We start from the raw sequence: 22,171 nt of genomic DNA, 5'->3' as shown, positions 1-22,171 counted from the left end.
TGTGCCTCTAGTCTGTGGTAGGCACTTTCTGAATGCCAAAAGTGTCCAGCAATTTTGCGCGCCACCGCAAGCATCTCCTGCACACCCCTGTCACTCTTGAGGTAATGCTACACCGCCAAATTTATGGTGTGGACAAAACATGGGACGTGCTGGAAATTGCCCATATTTAATGCCCGCACAATGTTACTGGCATTGTCTGACACCACAAATCCCCATGAGAGTCTAAGTGGGGTAAGCCACTGGGAGATAATTTCCCTCAGTTTCTCTAATATGTTGTCAGCGTTGTGCCTCTTATTAAAGCCTGTAATACACAATGTTGCCTGCCTTTGCACGAGCAGCCATTTTGAAGATGCTGCTACTGATGCAGCTGTTGCTGTTGCTGCGGAAGGCGATGCATCTACCCAGTGGGCTGTCACAGTCATATAGTCCTTCGTTTGTCCAGAACCACTTGTCCACATGTCCGTGGTTAAGTGAACAGTGGGTACAACCGCATTTTTTAGAGCACTGAGGACACTTGATCGTACTTCTCTGTACATTTTTGGTATCGCCTGCCTAGTGAAGTGCAATCTCGACGGGATTTGGTACCGGGGACACAATACCTCCATCAACCCTCTAAATCCCACTCCACTGATGGCGGACACCGGGCGCACGTCTAACACCAACATTGCAGTTACAGCCGCAGTTATACGCTTTGCAATAGGGTGACTACTATCGTATTTTGTGGTCATGGCAAACGACTGTTGGACGGTCAATTGTTTTGTGAAAGACTTAGCGGTCTTACGACTTCCCCTCTGGGAAGATGACCGACTAACAGCAGCAACAGCAGCAGTGGCAGTAGTAGGCGTACCGCTGCAGGATTCCTCGGATGAATACCGTATTGAGGAGGACTCAGTCTGGCTGCTGACTTGGGCTGCAGGACTGAATCTGATGGAGATCGTGGAGGAAGTTGACGAGGAGGGTGTTGCTGGTGTGTATCCAACTGGACCACGGGATTTAGGTGTCCATGTACCGATGACGGTCCTAGCCCCAGTTCCTGAACTAACCACTGAACTATGAAGGTTATTCAGGTGACGTATAAGGGAGGATGTCCCTAGGTGGGCAAGATCCTTACCCCTGCTTATTTGAGCTTTACATAAGCTACATATGGCCATACATTGGTTGTCCGGATTTGGATAAAAATAACTCCAGACCGAAGAGGTGCATTTTTTGGTCTTCTGACCAGGCATGACGATGGGCTTTTTCATCCCATGGACATCAGCTGTTTCCCCCCCTGGTGCCTCATTTTCAATAACCACATCACCATCCTCATCATCAAGTTCCTCCACAGCGCCAGCTACATCATCAATAGCCTCCTCCCGAGCCACCTCTTCCCGTAAAGTGATGGGAAGGTCAAGGCTTGACAACCACTAACACCCTTGGACTCGCCTTGGGGATTTGTGATAATTTCTCTTTAGAAGGCAGAGTTGTTTGCTGTTTTGTTGCTGACAGCATAAATCTCTTCAATTTTTTGTAGGGGGGGGGAGGAGGAGGAGGGCTAAGATCCTTGAGTGAAGCTGAACCACTAGTCATGAACACGGGCCAGGGCCTAAGCCGTTCCTTGCCACTCCGTGTCGTAAATGGCATATTGGCAACTTTACGTTTCTCCGCAGATGATTTTAAGTTTCTCTTTTTGCTACTTTTACTTAACTTGGGCTTTTTGGATTTTACATGCCCTGTACTAGGAGATTGGGCATCGGGCTTGGAAGACGACGTTGATGGCATTTCATCGTCTATGTCATGACTAGTGGCAGCAGCTTCAGCATTAGGAGGAAGTGGGTCTTGATCTTTCCCTACTTTATCCTCCAAATTTTTGGTCTCCATTATATGTAGCACAAGATACTGCAGAATGTGTGAACTTGGTAATATTGCAGTACCAATGGGCTTATACAGGATTGGTTTTGCAAATTTTGTTATAATTACTTTTTTGTTTTTTTATTATTTTTTTTTTATTATTTTTTTTTCATTTTTTAAACACTTGGGAATAATGGGGAAACAACTATGCCCTTAGAAGCACAGAGCACAGGACACAGCACCACTGGACTGAACAGGACACAGCACAGGACCCAGCAGCACCACTGAACTCGAAATTGACAGAGCACAGCACACAGCACCACTGGACTGATACTGCAGAACACAGCACAGCACAGAACTAAACAGCACAGCACAGAACTAAACAGCACAGCACGAGATCTACCAGGACAGAGGACCACCTAACACACCCTCCCTCTACCCTGATCAATGCCCGAGTGAAGATGGCGGTGACTAGTGGGGAATTTATAGGATCCGAGTACCGCGAGATCCGACAGCGAGATTATGACTCCGAGCCTCAGTTTCAGGTTTTCATTTGGCGCCAATACCCGGATCTGTCTCGGATCCGGCTCGGATCGGCAACGTTCGGGTGGGCTCGGATTCACGAAATCCGAGTGCGCTCATCTCTAGTGTAAATGACTGGAAATTAATGTTATTGAGGTTAATAATAATGTAGGAACAAAAAAAAGAGCCAAATTATGTGACTTTAGAAAAAAAAATAGTGATTTTAGAAAAAATAGGGATCCAAAACCAAAACCAAAACACACGAGGACGGTTTTGGCAAAACCAAAACACGAAGTTAATCCAGATCCAAAACCAAAACACAGGGGGTCAGTGAACATTTAATTTTTACTGTACACTGTAGTTTGCAGACTATTCTAGGTCAGGATTCATATTGAAGATATAATTATCATGTGCATTTGGCATTCATAGACTCTTGTGCATGTCACACTGTATGTGCACTGTGAATATATCAAATATGCTGCATATAAAAATCCTGTGTTTGTTGCTGTGATAGCCCTCATTGTATATACTGTAACCCCCCATGTGTTTTCTCCTTGGCTGATCACTACTATTGCATCGCACGCACCGTTCCTTCAGGAAATCTTCAAACTCTTTGCAGTTCTTCCGTCCTTCATTCATGTGCTGGAGGAGACATTCATACCCAGCGGTGCTCGTAATATCCTCGCTCTGCGGGTAACAGGAGAGAGAAAAATGTAATTAGTACTAACTAAGGCTCATTTCTGTTCGTACAAAAGAGCAAATCTGCAGCAAAAATATTCTTTTGTGAAGTCACTTACTGTTGGTAACTACAAATAATTTCCCTGGAGTCCACAAGAATAAAAATTAGCAGCATATTTGGGGAGGGGGGCAAATGGGTAAGGTGTAAGAGTGCCAATTTTGCATTTTCTTGTAAGGTGTACTATCCTATACAATATACTATATTAGTTGTATTGCCTAACCATCTATTTGCTTTCAGACAATCATTTATAAGTTGCTAACAAGGAGCTTCAAAAGTTCACCCCAAACCACTGACTTTTGTCAATACATTACCTGCAATAATAATGTGTGATATTATAGACCTTTCCTGGCCGGTGTTAGATGTTTTCATCTCCCATTTCTTTAGTATATGGAATTTTCACAACTGACTATTATTAAAACACAATTAATTAAAACAATTAGCCAATATTAGCAACTTTGGATCCCTTACTTGGCCCTCACCAATATAGAGGTGCGTGTGCATGCATGCGTGTGTATGTCAGCAGACTCATAACGCACAAGGGGTCAGTCCATTCAGCACTATTAGAGGTAACTATAGCAGCCAATTCTCTAGGGTCCTGCTAAAAAAAAACCTTCCCCCCTGTGACATGCAGAAGCTGCCTTGGCTTAAACAGTTCGGTCCAGCTCTCGGCTTTGTGTATCAGAGGGAGAGGTAATTTGTATATAGTATATTCAGGACTTAAAAGGGGGGATGTTATTAAGAGGTATTAAGCTGGCCCCACTTTCATATCATAGAGATCAAACGCCCACAGATCTTATGTTGGTGGATGGGCTACACAACTGCGGACACCTCATTTGCATGAAATAAAAAATTTACTAACATATCTCTCCCATTAAAGCCAATATCAATTGATTAAAAATCTGTCTTTATTATCAGTTATTCCACCCCAATAAAAATGTGTTCCTAAGTCTTCTTCTGCCACCCTATATCTCCCTGTCGGTTCTTACGTGTTCCTATTAGCTCCTATGTCTGACTAAGTCTTCCTGTATGTTCCAATGTATTTCTAGTAGTTTGAATATCCTCCCATGTCTCCTTACATATTCCCATATCTCCCTGTGTCATCCTATGTCTTCCTAAGTCTTCTTATGTCTTCTTACGTCATCCTAAGCCTAACTGTGTCTTCACAATTGTTCCTACGTCTTTCTATGCCATCCCACGACTTCCTAAATCCTCCTAACTCATCCTGTGTCTCCCTGTGTTCCTATCTATTCCTGTTTAATTCCCTCATTCTCTCTCTCTCTCTCTCTCTCTCTCTCTCCCTCTCTCTTTCTCGATCTCCTGTCTGCCCTAGTCTTTCCATGTATTCCTAAATATTCATGTACCATGCTAAAATTCCTATGCCTTCCTATGTAATCCTCAATCATCATCATCAACATCATCAACATTTATTTATATAGCGGTACAAAATTCCATAGCGCTTTACAATTGGGGAAAGATATGGTAATAAACAATAATGGGTAATACAGACAGAGAGGTAAGAGGACCCTGTTAGAAAGCTTACAATCTATAGGTCAATGGGAGTCAGATACATGAGTTTAAATCTACATAATGCATATTGGCCCAGCCAGATTGCAAAGGTAAAAAGTGATTTTTATGCTATGTGATCCAGTCACACAGCAATGTTGGTCTGGGGTCAGAGGGTTGTTGTCTTGTGTGAACTGTGTAAAGGGTGGTATTAGGGTAACCTAGTAAGGTTAAGAGGCTGGTTTAGGAATATTATAAGCTTGCCTGAAGAGTTGAGTTTTCAGAGAACTCTTGAAGGTTTGTAGACCAGAGAAAAGTCTTATTGTGCGAGGGAGAGAATTGCATACAGTGGGCACAGACCGAAAAAAGTCCTGTAAACGGGAATGAGAGGATATAATGAGAGTTAATGGGAGACGCAGATCTTGTGCAGAACGGAGGTGTCGAGTTGGGAGATATTTTGAGCCAAGTGAGGAGATGTATGTTGGTGCAGTTTTGTTGATGGCCTTGTATGTTAGTAGAAAAATTTTATATTGGATTCTGTCAAAAACAGGAAGCAATGTAGAGACTGACAGAGTGACTCAGCAGAGGAAGAACGATTTGCAAGGAAAATCAATCTAGCCGCTGCGTGCAAAATAGATTGTAAGGGTTTGAGTCTGATTTTGGGAAGACCAGTAAGGAGGGAATTGCAATAGCCAAAGAGGGAGATGATGAGTGCATGAATTAAAGTTTTTGCGGTGTCTTGTGTCAGATATGTGAGTATTCTGGAAATGTTTTTTTAGATGTATGATCATGATTTAGATATAGAGTTAATGTGGGGAACAAAGGATAGTTGTAAGTCAAGGATAAAACCTAGGCAGCGAGCTTATGGGGTGGGATTTATGGTCATGTTATCAACAGAAATAGAAATGTCAGGCAGGAAGCTTCTGTTTTTGGGTGGGAATATTATTAACTCTGTTTTTGAAAGATTGAGTTTGAGTTGGCGAGAAGACATCCAAGATGATATGGCAGAAAGACAGTCAGTAACGCGAGACAACACAGATGGCGAGAGATCAGGAGAGGATAGATAAAGTTGTGTATCATTCGCATAGAGATGATCCTGAAATCCAAAGGAGCTTATTAGTTTTCCAAGAGAAGTGGTGTAGATAGAGAACAGCAGAGGACCTAGGACTAAACCTTGTGGGACTCCTACTGATAAAGGAAGCGGAGCAGAGTTGGCTCCAGAGAAATTAACAGTGAAAGAACGATTAGAGAGGTAGAATGAGAACCAGGATAGGACAGTGTCTTTAAGACCTAGGGATTGTAGCGTTTGTATGAGGAGAGAGTGGTCAACAGTGTCAAATGCAGCAGAGAGATCCAGGAGAATTAGGAGAGAGTAATGGCGTTTGTTTTTAGCAGTGATCAGATCATTGACAACCTTGGTCAACGCCGGTTCTGTGGAGTTTTGAAAGTGAAAGCCACAAAGATAAGGGAGTTTAGAGAAACACCTATGTGAAGTGTTCCCTGTAGATAGAGAAGTAGCAGAGATAGTGCAGCAGAAGTCGTTTATTCCTGGAAGTTTTTAGATGTTGTCCAATGTTTGTTCCTCTGTGTTGTTTGTGCATTTCCAAACACTTTCTGAGAAAACTTTGTGTAGGAAACCCCAACATGTCGCACCCCAGACACGTCTTCCCCTTAGAATGAATGCTAAGATATAATCAGGATGATTTCAGAATACATTACATCTGTGCTACTTGGTCAACTACATAGTAACATAGTAACATAGTAACATAGTTGATGAGGTTGAAAAAAGACACCAGTCCATCAAGTTCAACCTATTTTGGATCTCCTGCGATCCTGCACTTATATTTGAAATTAATCCAGAGTAGGCAACCGCCCATCTGTTTCAATTTTGAAAATCCCCCCAGACTCAATATTGCAATCCAATTTTTACCCTATATCCACTACTATCCTTTATTTTAAATTAACGGTCGTATCCCTGGATACACCTTTCCGCTAAAAATTTGTCTAACCCTTTCTTAAACATATCTATTGAATCTGCCATCACAACCTTCCCTGGCAATGAATTCCATATCTTGACTGCCCTTACTGTAAAGAACCCCTTCCTTTGCTGGTTGTGAAATTTCCTCTCCTCTAACCTTAGGGGATGACCACGTGTCCTGTATATGGTCCTTGGGGTAAAAAGTTCCCATGAAAGCTCTCTGTATTGACCCCTAATGTATTTGTACATAGTAATCATATCTCCCCTTAGACGCCTCTTTTCTAAAGTAAACATGCCTAAACTGGCTAACCTTTCCTCATAACTTAATGACTCCATACCCTTTATCAATTTTGTCGCCCTTCTCTGAACCCTTTCTAGTTCCAAATTATCTTTTTTATAGAGTGGTGCCCAGAACTGTACTGCATATTCAAGATGAGGTCTTACCAACGATTTATACAGTGGCAAAATTACACTGTCTTCCCTTGCATCTATGCCCCTTTTTATGCATGCCAATACTTTGTTTGCCCTTGCAGCTGCTGCTTGACATTGAGCACTATTGCTAAGTCTACTGTCTACGAGCACTCCCAAATCCTTTCCATTATAGATTCTCCCAAATTAATTCCATTTAATTTATAGATTGCGTTCTTGTTTTTGATCCCTGAATGCATAACCTTACATTTATCTGTGTTAAACCTCATATTCCATTTAACCGCCCAATCCTCCAGTTTATTTAAGTCCCTCTGTAGAGAAGCTACATCTTGCTCTGATTTTATTACCTTACAGAGTTTAGTGTCATCTGCAAAAATAGAAACTTTACTCTCTAAACCATCACCAAGGTCATTAATAAATATATTAAAAAGGAGTGGTCCCAGCACGGAACCTTGAGGTACTCCACTTAAGACCTTTGACCAATTAGAAAATGTTCCATTTATCACAACTCTCTGTTCCCTATTCTCTAACCAGTTTTCGATCCAAGTACAAATTTTGATTTCTAGACCCAGTTCCCTTATTTTGTAAACCAACCTCTTGTGTGGCACTGTATCAAAGGCCTTTGCAAAATCTAAGTAGACCACATCTACTGTCCTGCCCTGGTCTAAGTTCCCACTAACTTCCTCGTAGAAACTAATTAGATTAGTTTGACATGGCCTATCCCTCACAAATCCATGTTGATTCCCACTAATAATTTTATTGCGTACCAAGTAATCCTGAATACTGTCCCTTAAAATACCTTCCAGTAGTTTCCCCACTATTGATGTCAGGCTTACAGGTCTATAATTCACTGGTTGGGATCTCGTCCCCTTTTTAAACAACGGCACCACATCTGCTATTCGCCAATCCCTTGGTACTGAGCCTGATGAGATTGAATCTCTGAAAATTAAGAATAGCGGTCTAGCTATTTCCGAGTTTAACTCCATAAGGACACTTGGGTGTATGCCATCTGGACCTGGAGCTTTATTTATCTTAATCAGAAGATAAAAAATAATCACTATTTGTACTTTGAGGCTGGAGGAGGTCAAACTTCCTATGTAATCCCACCGGTCTGTTTGAGATACACGCAATTAAGTTGCCCATATATAAATATTATTATAGCTTCATTCAAATTTATCATTTTTCTCTCACCAATTCTTCTTATGAATGTATTCAAACCAGTTCAATACCTCTATAAAGCAATCAATTATTTTTTGACTATCTTTAATATATCAGCCTTTAATAGCTCTATACTATGTGTATTTTAGATTTTTTTTAAACTGTAATATTCCTACCATCTGTCATTTAGGTTCTCTACATTGAAAACTTACTTGCTTTAAATTGCATTTTCACTTTTTGGTTATATAAGCCCAGTGAGCGTATTCTAGTACACTCATTACCATTAATTATTATTATTATTATTATTATAATTATTATTAATATTATTATTATTATTATTATTATTATATATACGATAATAATAACCTTTATTTCTAGGGCGCCACATGAGGTCAGCTGCATCGTACAGCTGGTAAACACCACGAGTCAGTACCTGGTATAATGTACCATACAGTACACAAATAACACTACAACTCACACCACAGCTACTGGTGTGCGGGTGGTATATTCAGCGCAGGCTGAAACCTGTGCCCATTAGCGTGGGCACATCTAACAGGAGTGGATATGTCCCATACACCCGCTGAAAGCTGCCAGGGATTAGGCAGTTCACATTAGCTGTATCATACCAGCAATAATCCCTTTAAACTACAATTTGTTACACAACAAAACTTAAAGAACACAAAAAAGACCTAGGCGTTCTGAGCACAAATCACTAAACGGTGTGTATTCTAGGAGACAACAGTATTAAAAAGAATATACTAGTCCGCTATACTAAAAACAAAAATAAACAGAGAAAACAGCTCCTAAATCCCACATTCACGGACAAGAGAAAATATTGAACTATGACTTCATATCAAATTAAAAATGTCAAGAAAAATTATTATGATAAAACACGTATAAAAAACAATTAAAACATCAGTATTTGGCCATCAATGTCGAAATGATAAATAATAGCAATATAGCGTGTGTACAGCCTCTTTCAAATCTATTTTAGCAGCTTCAGTCCTAAAGATAGATCAAATTCATTACTGGAGAGTGGTTTAAAAACCACTTTTCTTCTGAGCACATAGTCACCTTTTGGAACAAAAAGAGTCCCGCGTTATAGGATGTAATATGCAATCTCCAAAGGACTAAAAACACCAATCTTTAAGCAAAAGCGGATGATATAAAAGGTAGCTAACTCTTACACCAGAATCAGCCTTCCTTAGGACTCACAATGTTCTGCAGTAATTGGTGTACAATCTCCGGATAATGTTGAAGGCTGTTTAGAATTTAGCTGATAACAAGTTTCCACTTTTACTGTTTGTAGTTTCCAAAGCCTAGTCCTAGTATTCCAATAGAGGCAGTGCCAAAGATGTGCATATAATTTGCAAATTCTCATGTACACATGTGCTTTCCACGCGTTTCATTATGTTCTCCGGATAATGATGAAGGTTGTTTAGAATTTAGCTGATAATGAGTTTTCACTTGGTGTTTGTAATTTCCAAAGCCTAGTCTTAGCATTCCAATAGAGGCAGTGCCAAAGATGTGCATATCATTTGCAAATTCTCAAGTACACATGTGCTCTCCACTAACCTAACGCGTTTTGTTGTGCCTAATATAACTACTTCAGAGGGAACCATATTAATAAACTCAGTGATTACACTGCTTAAATAGACAATGGATGCACACCTGTGCAATCACATTAATTGCTGAACAGACATAATAGAAAAAATCCTAACAAAATAAATATATAACAAAATTTATATAATATAAAAAAAGAAGTTTTAAACTCACAGCATCAGGATCACTTGACTTGATCATGTAATAATTGATGGCTTTGATAGTCCTATAGTACTGAATGAACTTTAATTCATTGCAGGAGATTTTTAATACTGTATACTGCACGCCCAATATAAACCAAATGCTGCAAGTCCCCACAACAACAACCACACACCCCACGAATGGCCTATCTATGTGAGATCACTTGATGTCATGTCATGTCATGTCTATGTCTTGTGGCTATAAATGTGTGAAAGAAGCAACCACGCATGTTAAAATCTGCAAATTTCTGCAATGCAGTCATGGTTAGCCTCACTGAATAAAACTCACTGAATCATAACCCAGATAATCAGCACATGAACATCAGAACAATGTGTTAAACAGATGCTTAAAAATGTTACAATGCATTTAAAGTGTGTATGTATATGTATATATATATATATATATATATATATATATATATATATATATATATATACATAAATCAGGGGCAAATGCAGGATTTGTAGATGGGGGTTTCCACACCACGCCGCCAGTGGGCGTGACCAGCATGCATGGGGGTGTAGCTATAATTTTAGACAGTGCTTGGCTGCTCTCCAACTCTTCCTATCCCCATAATATACATGGGCAATGCTGCCTGCACTACTGTATTTAAAACAAGAAAAATACATCAATTCACTATTTTTAGATCTTATGACCTATGAGTGTTCTTCTGAAACCACTTTTTGTCATATTTCAATTCCCTATTTCTCATCTATTCCTTGTATTAGACAAATACAACTACAACTATTCTATATGTGTATGGCTTACAAAAAAGTCATCAGATGAGTCCATTTAATTCTATTGTTTTATTTAAGCCATCTGGGCATAGAAACTCCGATTCATGAATCCAATAGTCCTATCGCTTACATAAATACCTATACCGACCACCACCTCTTACTGGCTGAATGTATTATATTCCAAACACCTTCAGTTGTGTTAGATCTGAGTGATGAAACGTCTCAGAGTGTTTAGAGACCCTGGGTCTGATTCATTAAGGAAAGTTCAGCAAAAGTAAGTAAGTAAGGAAAAACCATGTTGCATTGGAGGGGGAGGTCAATTTAAAATGTGGGGACAGATTTATAGTTGGGGTAGGGCATTTTCTAGATCAACTTCAAATTTCAGTGTACAAATAAGCTATCAAGTATTTGTGTGCTACATGAAAAAAAACAGACAGTATTTTCCTTATGTTCAAAATAATAAACTAATTGCACCCCTTGTATTGTAATATGGTTTTATCCAGAAAATTTGAGTAAGAAAACTTACTAATTTTTTTTGCTTAACTTTCCTTAATGAGTCAGGCCCACTATGGTTTTAAAATTTCTCAAATGTTTCTGAGATCTGTGACTTTTTTAGATAATCACCACCGGATCGCCCAGTAGGATGTCACTTTAAAACGAAATCTTGTTTTAGAATGTTAACTGTCTTGTAATGTGTCTTGTTAATATTTCTGATCTTATAGAACCACCTATTAAATCTCGAGATAAATGCACTATTAAAATGTGAAACTTCCATCTTCTTTTCTTCTTTTTTCTTCATTTACAAAGAGCCCCAATCCATCTCTTTCACTTATGCATAACTTTTTTCCAGTTGATCGTCAGACAATCCTCTATCCCTACATTTGTTTAGCCTCTCATTAGCCTGCACTTTGAATTGTTTGTTTAAACAATTTTGTTTTACTCATCAATTGCCCCTTGGTCACATTATTAATCCAAGGTCTACATGATGCACTTTTTTATTGAAGGTAACTACTAGAATCCACTTTCTTATATAAAGTAGATGTAGAGATATTTGTGACAGGGTCACATCCAAGAAATCAATGGAGGGTCTGGGACAACAGAGTGTGAATTTAAGATTATCAGATTGTCAAGAAACAAAATCAATTGCTGTGCACACAGCTCATCAACATCCCTTATGAAAGAGGTCGCCTATATAACAGCCATCGAGAACCAGGTTCATCTCTCAGCTATTATGAAATGAAGGTTAGTTCTTGCGGTCATAGTCCAGGGTTCACTCTACATTTACTTTAAGAAAAAAAAATCCTGTGTGGCGCCCTCTCGAGGGAGTGCCAATCCCTACAAATGAACCTAATAATTTGTAGAATTGAAAGGTGGGCCATGAGACTGAAGATTAGATAATGGATAAAAACCTACATAAATATTGAGTCCGTATTAGTTTCATAAAATACATTTTATTAATAAATCAATTACCAAGCAACAATAAACAATAAATAAATTAGTCTCAAAGATAATAATCAAGATAGTAATAAAAAATACTTCTGGTTGCAACAATGTACATAGCTTAATTATTCACATATCCATGGTCTCTCGGGTGTATCTTATACATAGTTGCCTACTCTCCAGGAATGTCTGGGAGACTCCTGAATTTCTGGGAGTACTCTCGGACTACCGGGAAAGCAGAGCAACCTCGCGAATCCTGGTCAGTTCGGTAAGTTACAATGAAGGAGCGGGGCTTAGTGACGCGATTCAAGCATCATCGTGGCCCCGCCCCCTGCTGTTATAGGTCAAAATGGCTATGACAGTTTAGGGGGTGGGGCCAAAGACACCATTCTTCAAGCCCGCCACCCACGTGGCCACCTGCCCCCCCGGAAAAGCAAATTGCAAGAGTTGGTAAGTATGATCTTATAGTAAAACATATATAAAATTGAGTTCCTCAAAGTCGCAATTTTCAGTAGTATAAAGAGGTCTCTCATAAAACATAAAAAGCAGGAATAGATTTATACCGCAAGACGAGTGGCCTGCTCAATTGGTAAATGTATATAAACCGATGATTTGTGGATATTTCTTACTGTGCTTCAGATCTTATTGAAGCGCTCATGCAGGACTTAAACAGCAACATGGAGTAGCACGTCATATCAAAACGAGAAAAACCCCTTTCTGAATATCCACACGGCCTGATGAATGGTTTTATGATCCAAGTATCTCCACACCCCTGTGAATGCTGTACCAGCCAAATTCTCGTGTGGTATGACATCTCTGAGAAAGTCATACGATTATTACCGAAACGCGTCAGTGGATTCCATACTTTGTATCCTGGTTGGGTCTAACAAGCAGGCAATCATTAAACCTGGATTTGTGCTCACTAAGTATTGACGTTTAGAACAGGAGGGACGTTGTCATACCACACGAGAACTTGGCTGGTACAGCATGCACAGAAGCGTGGAGATATCTGGATCACAATAGAATGAATTCCAATGCCCTGAGGGGGAGAGGAGGTACGTAGGATTGTGTGTTTAGTTCCTACGTGGCCAGAACAAATATGAATACCTGCAGTATCAATGTGTTCAGCAATAGCGTGCAGAAAGTGACTAAAACAAACTCTGCTATCCAGGTAAATGGAGTAAATGATAAACAGCAACAGTGACATTGCTCAGTGCCATTGCTCACACAGAAACAGGAGGGGTAGCAGTGTTCTTGTCACTCTCCAGTCTCCAGTAACATTGCTCAGTGCCATTGCTCACACAGAAACAGGGGTAGCAGTGTTCTTGTCACTCTCCAGTCTCCAGTGACATTGCTCAATGCCATTGCTCATACAGAAACAGGAGGGGTAGCAGTGTTCTTGTCACTTGACAAAAAGTGTCTGGAAATGACTGGAAATTGATGTTATTGAAGAAGCCAAATTATGTGATTTTATAAAAAAAAATGGATTTTAGAAAAAAAATAGAGATCCAAAACCAAAACCAAAACAAATGAGGGCGGTTTTGCAAAACCAAAACCAAAACACGAAGTTAATGCAGATCCAAAACCAAAACCAAAACACAGGGGTCAGTGAACATCTCTAGTTCTCATGTATGCTTTTTAACCACTCCTGAAAAAAAGTAAGTTTGATTGCTCAGCCAATCGTTGCAGGCGAGTCAACAATGATTGACATATGCTCTGGATGTCAGTAGAGTAATTAGCATTTTAATGTTACACAATATACACAAAGTACACACAAAATAACCATAAATAAACCTCAGTAAAAGATTTTAAGGAGGTGGAGAGGGTATGGTCCTCCTATAAGAATTGTAATCCTAAAATAAATGTGCAACTAATATAGGGAGTAAATTTAGTACATTTAGTAACCAGTGACATGTTAAGAGCTCTGGGCTTGAGGTGACAGAGCTATTTTCTAAAAAAAAATAGTCATTATTAAGGAATGTGCCCAAGTCAAATTTAAATTTTGTCCCTTGGGGTGGAGAATATGTAGATCATAGATCCAGCGGGTTTCTTCTCTGGTCATTTTGATCTACACATTACCATCTCAAATCCGCAACTTTCGGCTTTCCGATCGCTTCCTGTGATCAATAGTTATGGAAAATAAAAGATTGGATGATCAATGACATTGTGTTTTAAATTTATTTAGAACTGGTTTGGGTCAGTTTCCTGTTGGAGAGTTGACCCCCCACCCTATGACCTGCATTACACTGGACTGTCCTGAATTCTGAACCAATGAAAACATGCCATGACATCATCAGTAGTTTTTTTTCTATACTGAAACTGGATACTATCAAGCTGTTTTACCAGCTAAGGCTCTCTCTCTTTGCCTGACTACACAGACAACATGACGTTATCTTATCCTGGGTGAAGATCATTAGAAAATATAATGTATTCTGTGTTTTTATACTTTCCTGCTTTATTGTAACATCTTTAATGCGTAATAATGGCTTGCTGTAAATCCTGCTATATTTTGCAATTAAATACCTTTGTGCTTTGAAACCACAGCAATCGCACTGAACATTGTTTTATTGGTAAGCGATAAAATGACTTTAATAATATGTTTAATAGAATCTCCTCCTTGCCGGTGTTTAGGGACTTTCTCAATGCCACAGTACTTTAGTGTGGTAGGATCATGATTATGATGTTTGGAAAAATGATCCGAGACCCTGTGTGTTTCCAATTGTTGTTTGATATTTCCAAGGTGTTCTGACATTCTGATGTGTAGGCTGAGTATGGTGCGGCCTAAATATTGGACTCCACAGGAGCGTTCTATTAGGGAAAAGACCCCTTTGGTGTCACACGTGGTTTTATTCTTTAACTTTGAACTTCCTTTCTGTTATATTGGACTTAAAGGTTTTAGTGGATCTCATTGAACCACATCCTGTGGTTTTTACAAGCATTACAGTGGTTACAGTAGAAAAAAAAACCTTCACGTTTGTCACCTAGACATGTTTCTGGCTTATTTTCACTTTCTTCTGTTATGTAACTTGAAACCAGTTTATTTGATTCTTTTTTTGTATGTTCTTTTTTTTTAAAAAGGGAGGCTTCTCTATCTTCTAAAATACGTTTGATGATCTGTGTGGGTTTTGTTCCATTTTACAAGAAAGAAGGGGTCGTCAGAAGTGAAGGCTGTTTTTTTTTTTTTTTTAACCTAAGACCCCTCGGAGTTAAGTAATTTTCAATGTATTTTTTTAAGGTTGTGGTTTCCCACCACTGTTTCACGTCTGATATGAGTAATTTCTCATATCTCAGAAAATTAGAACAGAAATTCTCTTCATCTATCATTGGCGTAGTGCTTGTTTTATCACCTGTGAATATGTACTTGAGTTTTGCAATTGTTTGCTGCCTATGGGAAAGTATCATAATTGTGTTCGGGTGGCTGAATACAGATACAAATATAATAGGTATATTTATCTCAATAATGAAACTCCCCTTTTTTTTAAGAGTGGTTAAAAACTGTAGATTAGAACCAGCATCAACACGACACCATCCCTGAGGAAGCCCTCTTGAATCGCGGGTGAAACGCGTTCGTTTATACATTTATTCCTTCACCATTCCTTATTGAAAAGGCCCCTCTACAATAGGGGGCTTGTCCGGAATATCCCAACAAAGGAATCACTGCCGGCTTGCTGGGATGAAACAGGCTGAAAACCGCCGGCAACACACAGTGGCACTTTCTGTGGCCCTACTGTGCGCAGAGCGTTTTACTAAGACCAAGAGGCTACATTGCTAGCCCTCCCCAGCTCCTGCAGAGAGGGAATGAGATGGTCCATCAATAAGGAGAAACAGACAGAGGAACCCAGAGTTCCTGAAGAGCTGAAACTAAAATTGTGAGTTGGAACGTCTTTCAAACCATCACTGTGTGTTCAGACAGGAACCGGGTCCTAATAACAGCCTACACAAGCTTCATCTGTGTGGTTAATTGCTGCTACTTCTGCAAACTCACAGACATCTCCCCTGAACTTTACATAATGCATGTTACCATCTCCACCATCCAATCAAGGCTGCGACTCATAGGATAACAAACCACCTTCCCCCACTTTTTGTTCTTCATGGACTTTTATTGATTATTTATTAATTCTTTCTACCTGTCTTTTTTGACACTTTGTCTTATGGTCATATAATCCTATTATGGTCATATTATTCCCCCTTTACATATATGCTGTTTATAATTTACTCCATTTACCGCAGTAATCACCTGGATTGCAGAGTTTGTTTTAGTCACTTTCCGCAAGCTATTGTTTAACATATTGATACTGGAGGTATTGATCTTTGTTCTGGACAGAACATTTGTTTGTAACCATTTCGGTGAATTGTTATGAGGCCCCGCCGCGACTCACTCACCCGCGCCCCGGCCGTCGCTATGACGACCGGGACGCCACTTCCGGTATTAGTCCCGGCCGTTGCCTAGGCAACGGTCGGGACGCTGCAGTTGGTAGCGCCGCGTCCCGGCATTAGGCTCAGCCGGGCGCGCGCGCTATGCTCCAGGTTTTTCACTATGACAGCCCATAGGGCTGATTTATGCTGTGCTCCTATTGGCTAGTGCCTGTTTATTAGGCAGGGAGGGCTTAGCCTCCCTGCCGGTTATAGCTTCTGTTGCCCAGTTCTGCTGACCTGCTCTGTGTCTTGTTCCTGTCCGTTGGAGACTCTATTGATTACCCGTGTATGACCCCTTGCCTGGATTGGACCCTGCCTGTGTTTCTTGTGACTCCGACCTCTGGCGTGTTTACCGACCTTTCTGTTTGCTAGTGACCCTTGACCTCGGCTTGCTTATTGGATTTGCTGTCTGCTACCGGCCATTGACCCGTGCCTGGACTTCTCACCGCTTTCCTCGGTTCTCCCCAGCTGGTACGCACTTCACGACCCTCTGACAGTCTGCGGCCAAGTCTGTCCCCACCACTAGGGGCTCCAGTGAACACCTGACTGGCAGAGCAGACTCCAGGTTGTGCAGTACTGGCTGGAGGGGTTCCTAACATGAATAAAATAAGAATATAATTTTCATATATAATTTTCATATCACCCAGACTGGCTACGTTGCCCGTATACACACCGGGCACTGAACGCACAATCCTGCCATCCATCCCTTCTCCCCTCAAGGCCTTGGAATTCATTCTGTTGCTTCTACCTTCTAGAGGATTAGGGGTCCCCTGTCCACAACTTCCGCTCACGTCGCCCACTACCAAAAGGGAACGCAGATGTCACTCACCGGACCGTGAGTGCCTCTTCCCGGACATTTAGGAACCGTGGCCGTCCTCCATCCTGAGGGACTGCGCATGCGCAGCCCTTTCTATACCTCCAGTGTATGTTCCTTTAACTTAATTGGCAGATCAGGCAACCTCCCTATATTAAGCACCTGTGGTCATCACCACATTGCCTGATCTTGGAGTCTCATTCCCCATGAGTCTCTGAAGGTGTTCCTGTGTTTCCTCGTTTATTCAGCCCAGCTGATTCCTGTGGTTTCCAAACCACTTCTACCTCTGTGGTTTCCAAACCACTTCTACTACTGTGGTTCCCATACCACTTCTACCATCTACTGTATCATCGTGACTGTTAGCTGATGCCTATCCGCTGCCTCCGTGCACTACAGTCTTCTAACCACTTCAACTCTACCTTGTATCATTGGGACTGTTAGCTGATGCCTATCCGCTGCCTCCGTGCACTACAGTCTTTCATTCACATCCACTCACCTGTTCATGATTGTGACTGCCAGCTGATTCCTATCCGCTGCCTCCGTGCACTACAGGCTTCAACCTGCAACTCGTCTGTGTTTCATCATCGTGACTGTTTGGCTGATTTCTATCCGCTGCCTCCGTGCACTACAGTCTTCAACCTGCAACTCGTCTGTGTTTCATCATCGTGACTGCTAGCTGATTCCTATCCGCTGCCTCCGTGCACTACAGTCTTCAACCTGCAACCCGTCTGTGTTTCATCGTGACTGTTTAGCTGATTCCTATCCGCCGCCTCTGTGCGCTTCAGTCTTCAGCCCTTGTCAACTCTCCCGTGTTTCCTTGAGTCTGCTGCCACTATTGCTACCCGCTACTCTCCGTGATCAACTGTTCCAGTTCAACTCTGCTCTGGTGTCCCATCGTTACTGCACCTGCTGGTTGCTATTGGCTACCTCCGTGTTCCCGCAGAGACCCGCTGCTGTTACTTCTCAGCGCTACGCATCCATCTACTGCTGATCCGCTCTCCACGCCTTCCTGGGTTCCCTGCTGGTCTACCTACCTGTGCGCTGCACCTGCTAGACCACCGCTTCACCCATCCAGGGACTTTGCATCCTGCCGGCCTCCTGCCGTTCAGGTATCTCTGCACTTCTGTCTGACTGCCTTCTCCTGAACCACGGTATGCATACTTCCCATTGACTGTGCTGTGTATTGCATACCTTGCTGGACTGTGTTGGTTCTCCTCTGGAGTGTACTATCCGCTGAGTCTATTGCCATCATTGACTGTGTTATCTCATGCTGGATTACTTCAAGAGACTTTCTATATTGGCAGTGTTGTTCAGTCATTTATACATTTATATTGTGCATATTACTGTGGATCAAAGTCAAGGTGCCCGTGTATATATTGTGTTGCAGTCTCTCCCCGTGCACCTCCTCACATATATATTCAGTGGTACAACTTGCTAGTGGCAGACCACTGACCCCTGTTTCCAGTTTCACCTGCTCCAGTATCCTCTCACATAACAGCGGTACAACTTGCTATCCGCAGACCGCTGACTCTCATCACCTCCTCGTTTCTGTTGGACATTCCTCCTCACTATAGCAGTGGTACAACTTGCTACCGCAGACCACTGACTACCTTCACGTGTCCTTTGTCCATACAGTTCCTCGTGTATTACTACCTCCATATTGCCAGTGCTGCTAGTCATAGACTTTCCTGAGCATCTCATCATCTGCTATTTCCTGTTCCGTGATCACCCTGCTACCAGAGTACCATATTACCACCTATACTGCTCTGGTAAGCCTATCACCTGGTGATCCCTGGGTAAAGACTCCTAGTGCCCGTGACAGTAAGATCAGGCCATGACAGACCCAGATACGGAACCTACAGCCAAAGAGATGCTGCGGCATCTGGTTACCCGTATTGAGCAACAGGAAGTTCGCCAACGGCATTTACTGCGGTGTTACCAGGCGTTAGCTTCCCAAAGAACGTCCGTGCAAGATGCCACAACTACTGTTGATGCTCCTGTGCCTTCCTCCGTTTCCCCAGTGCCATCCCAGGTGTTTACGGCTTCCACGCTTCACCTGCCTACTCCGTCAAAATACGATGGAGACCCCAAAACTTGTAGGGGTTTTCTTACTCAATGCTCAGTTCATTTTGAGCTCCAACCTCAAAATTTTTCTACCCATCGTTCCAGAGTGGCCTATCTTATTTCATTGTTTTCTGGACAAGCTCTCGCATGGGCTTCCCCTCTGTGGGAAAGAAACGATCCATTGTTACAGGATAGTGCCGAATTTATTTCCACGTTCCGAAGTGTATTCGATGAACCAGGTCGTGTTATTTCCGCTGCATCCAGCATTCTCCGACTTCGCCAAGGATCTCGCACTGTGGCTCAGTACGTCATTCAATTTAGGATCTTAGCCTCTGAACTTCAGTGGAACACTGAAGCATTAATTGCCGCCTTCTGGCAGGGGCTTTCCGATAAAATTAAAAACGCACTGACTTCACAAGAACTACCCTCCTCTTTAGAAGATTTGATCTCTCTTTGCCATCGTGTAGACCTGAGGTTTCGTGAAAGAGAACCTGAGAAAACAACTTCGGTTAAAACACCTCTTCTCTCAAATCCTCAATTTCATCCAGCTTCATCTCCGGTGATACCCATGGAGATAGGTCGCTCCAAATTAACTTTAGAGGAGAGGGACCGAAGAATAAAGAATAGACTTTGTATCTATTGTGCCGATTCTACGCATATGCTCAATTCTTGTCCCAGGAGATGCCGGGCTCTAACCAATACTGGGGAGATAAGGTTAGGGTTCCTGGAGTCCTCTCCATCTTCTACGAAATTAAAAGCCTGCGCTTTTGATGTTACGATTTCCTTTGCTACCAAATCCTTTGAGTCACAGGCATTGATTGATTCTGGAGCAGCAGGAAATTTCATTTCTAAATCCCTAGTGAATCAATGGTCCCTACCAGTGATTACTTTGAAAACACCGATTACGGTGACTGCTATGGATGGATCACGTCTCATCAATGGTCTCATCACCCAGAGTACGTCTCCAGTAACGCTTCAGATTGGTGGGCTACACCATGAAGAGATTTCGTTTTTAATTCTTCCTGTTACGACAAGTCCGATTGTCTTAGGCCTTCCATGGCTTCAATGTCATTCTCCCCAGATTGACTGGCGCACTTCTCAAGTTACATCTTGGGGAGCTGAATGTCATCATCGTTGTCTCTCTCAAATGGTTTCATTCAAAAGACAGCATTCGGGTATTCCACCAGGTCCTCCTCCACAGGATCCTTCATCTACGGATCTGTGTGATAAGGTTCAGTCTGAACGCCTTCCTCCTCATCGGGCGTTCGTGACGTCATTGGACGTTGAAGATGGATCTCAGGAGTCATCTTCAAAAAGTCAAGTGCTGGTGGTTCACGGTCACCATCCGTCTTTTCCGGAATTTCCTGCCCTCCCTCCCACCCAAGTTCCTGCTGTGGAGACTGCTTGTCAGACCTTTAAAAATATCTGGTCTCAGGTCAAAACCTGTTTAAAGAAGACATCTAACAAATATAAGTCTTTCGCAGATAAGAAGAGGCGGGCTATTCCACCACTAAAAATTGGAGATCGCGTCTGGTTATCTACCAAAAATATTCGTTTGAAGGTTCCATCTATGAAATTCGCCCCTCGTTTTATTGGTCCATATAGGATCATTCAAGTTATCAATCCAGTATGTGTTAAACTTCTTCTTCCTAAGAATCTTCGGATTTCCAATGCCTTTCATGTGTCGTTACTCAAACCTCTCATCATCAACCGTTTCTCAACTCCTCCCTCAGCTCCACAGCCAGTTCAAGTTCATCAGGAGGAGGATTTCGAGATTACTGAGGTATTGGATGCAAAAATTTCGCGAGGAGTCCTCCGTTTCCTCGTTCATTGGAAGGGCTTTGGTCCTGAAGAGCGTTCATGGATCAAGGCTGAAGATCTTAATGCTCCTGCCCTTTTGAAGAAGTTTTATTCCAAAAATCCGGACAAGCCCGGTTCCAGGCGTTCTGTGCCCACCTTTAAAAGGGGGGGTACTGTCACTCACCGGACCGTGAGTGCCTCTTCCCGGACATTTAGGAACCGTGGCCGTCCTCCATCCTGAGGGACTGCGCATGCGCAGCCCTTTCTATACCTCCAGTGTATGTTCCTTTAACTTAATTGGCAGATCAGGCAACCTCCCTATATTAAGCACCTGTGGTCATCACCACATTGCCTGATCTTGGAGTCTCATTCCCCATGAGTCTCTGAAGGTGTTCCTGTGTTTCCTCGTTTATTCAGCCCAGCTGATTCCTGTGGTTTCCAAACCACTTCTACCTCTGTGGTTTCCAAACCACTTCTACTACTGTGGTTCCCATACCACTTCTACCATCTACTGTATCATCGTGACTGTTAGCTGATGCCTATCCGCTGCCTCCGTGCACTACAGTCTTCTAACCACTTCAACTCTACCTTGTATCATTGGGACTGTTAGCTGATGCCTATCCGCTGCCTCCGTGCACTACAGTCTTTCATTCACATCCACTCACCTGTTCATGATTGTGACTGCCAGCTGATTCCTATCCGCTGCCTCCGTGCACTACAGGCTTCAACCTGCAACTCGTCTGTGTTTCATCATCGTGACTGTTTGGCTGATTTCTATCCGCTGCCTCCGTGCACTACAGTCTTCAACCTGCAACTCGTCTGTGTTTCATCATCGTGACTGCTAGCTGATTCCTATCCGCTGCCTCCGTGCACTACAGTCTTCAACCTGCAACCCGTCTGTGTTTCATCGTGACTGTTTAGCTGATTCCTATCCGCCG

The 22,171-nt window shown here is 42.0% G+C and overlaps 1 protein-coding gene across 2 annotated transcripts in view; it reads right to left on the bottom strand.

Moving 5' to 3' along the window:
- Positions 1 to 22,171, bottom strand: part of PSTPIP2 (proline-serine-threonine phosphatase interacting protein 2) — a 111,863-nt gene that overhangs the window by 57,701 nt on the left and 31,991 nt on the right. For both annotated transcript variants that reach the window (XM_075186217.1, XM_075186226.1), the window contains exon 2: positions 2,939 to 3,039. In XM_075186217.1, the coding sequence (XP_075042318.1) occupies positions 2,939 to 3,039 (101 nt within the window). The remainder of the gene's footprint in view (positions 1 to 2,938; positions 3,040 to 22,171) is intronic.

This window comes from Mixophyes fleayi, chromosome 1 (genome assembly GCF_038048845.1).
Source record: "Mixophyes fleayi isolate aMixFle1 chromosome 1, aMixFle1.hap1, whole genome shotgun sequence".
NCBI lineage: Eukaryota > Metazoa > Chordata > Amphibia > Anura > Limnodynastidae > Mixophyes > Mixophyes fleayi.
This window is presented reverse-complemented; position numbering and strand designations above follow the sequence as displayed.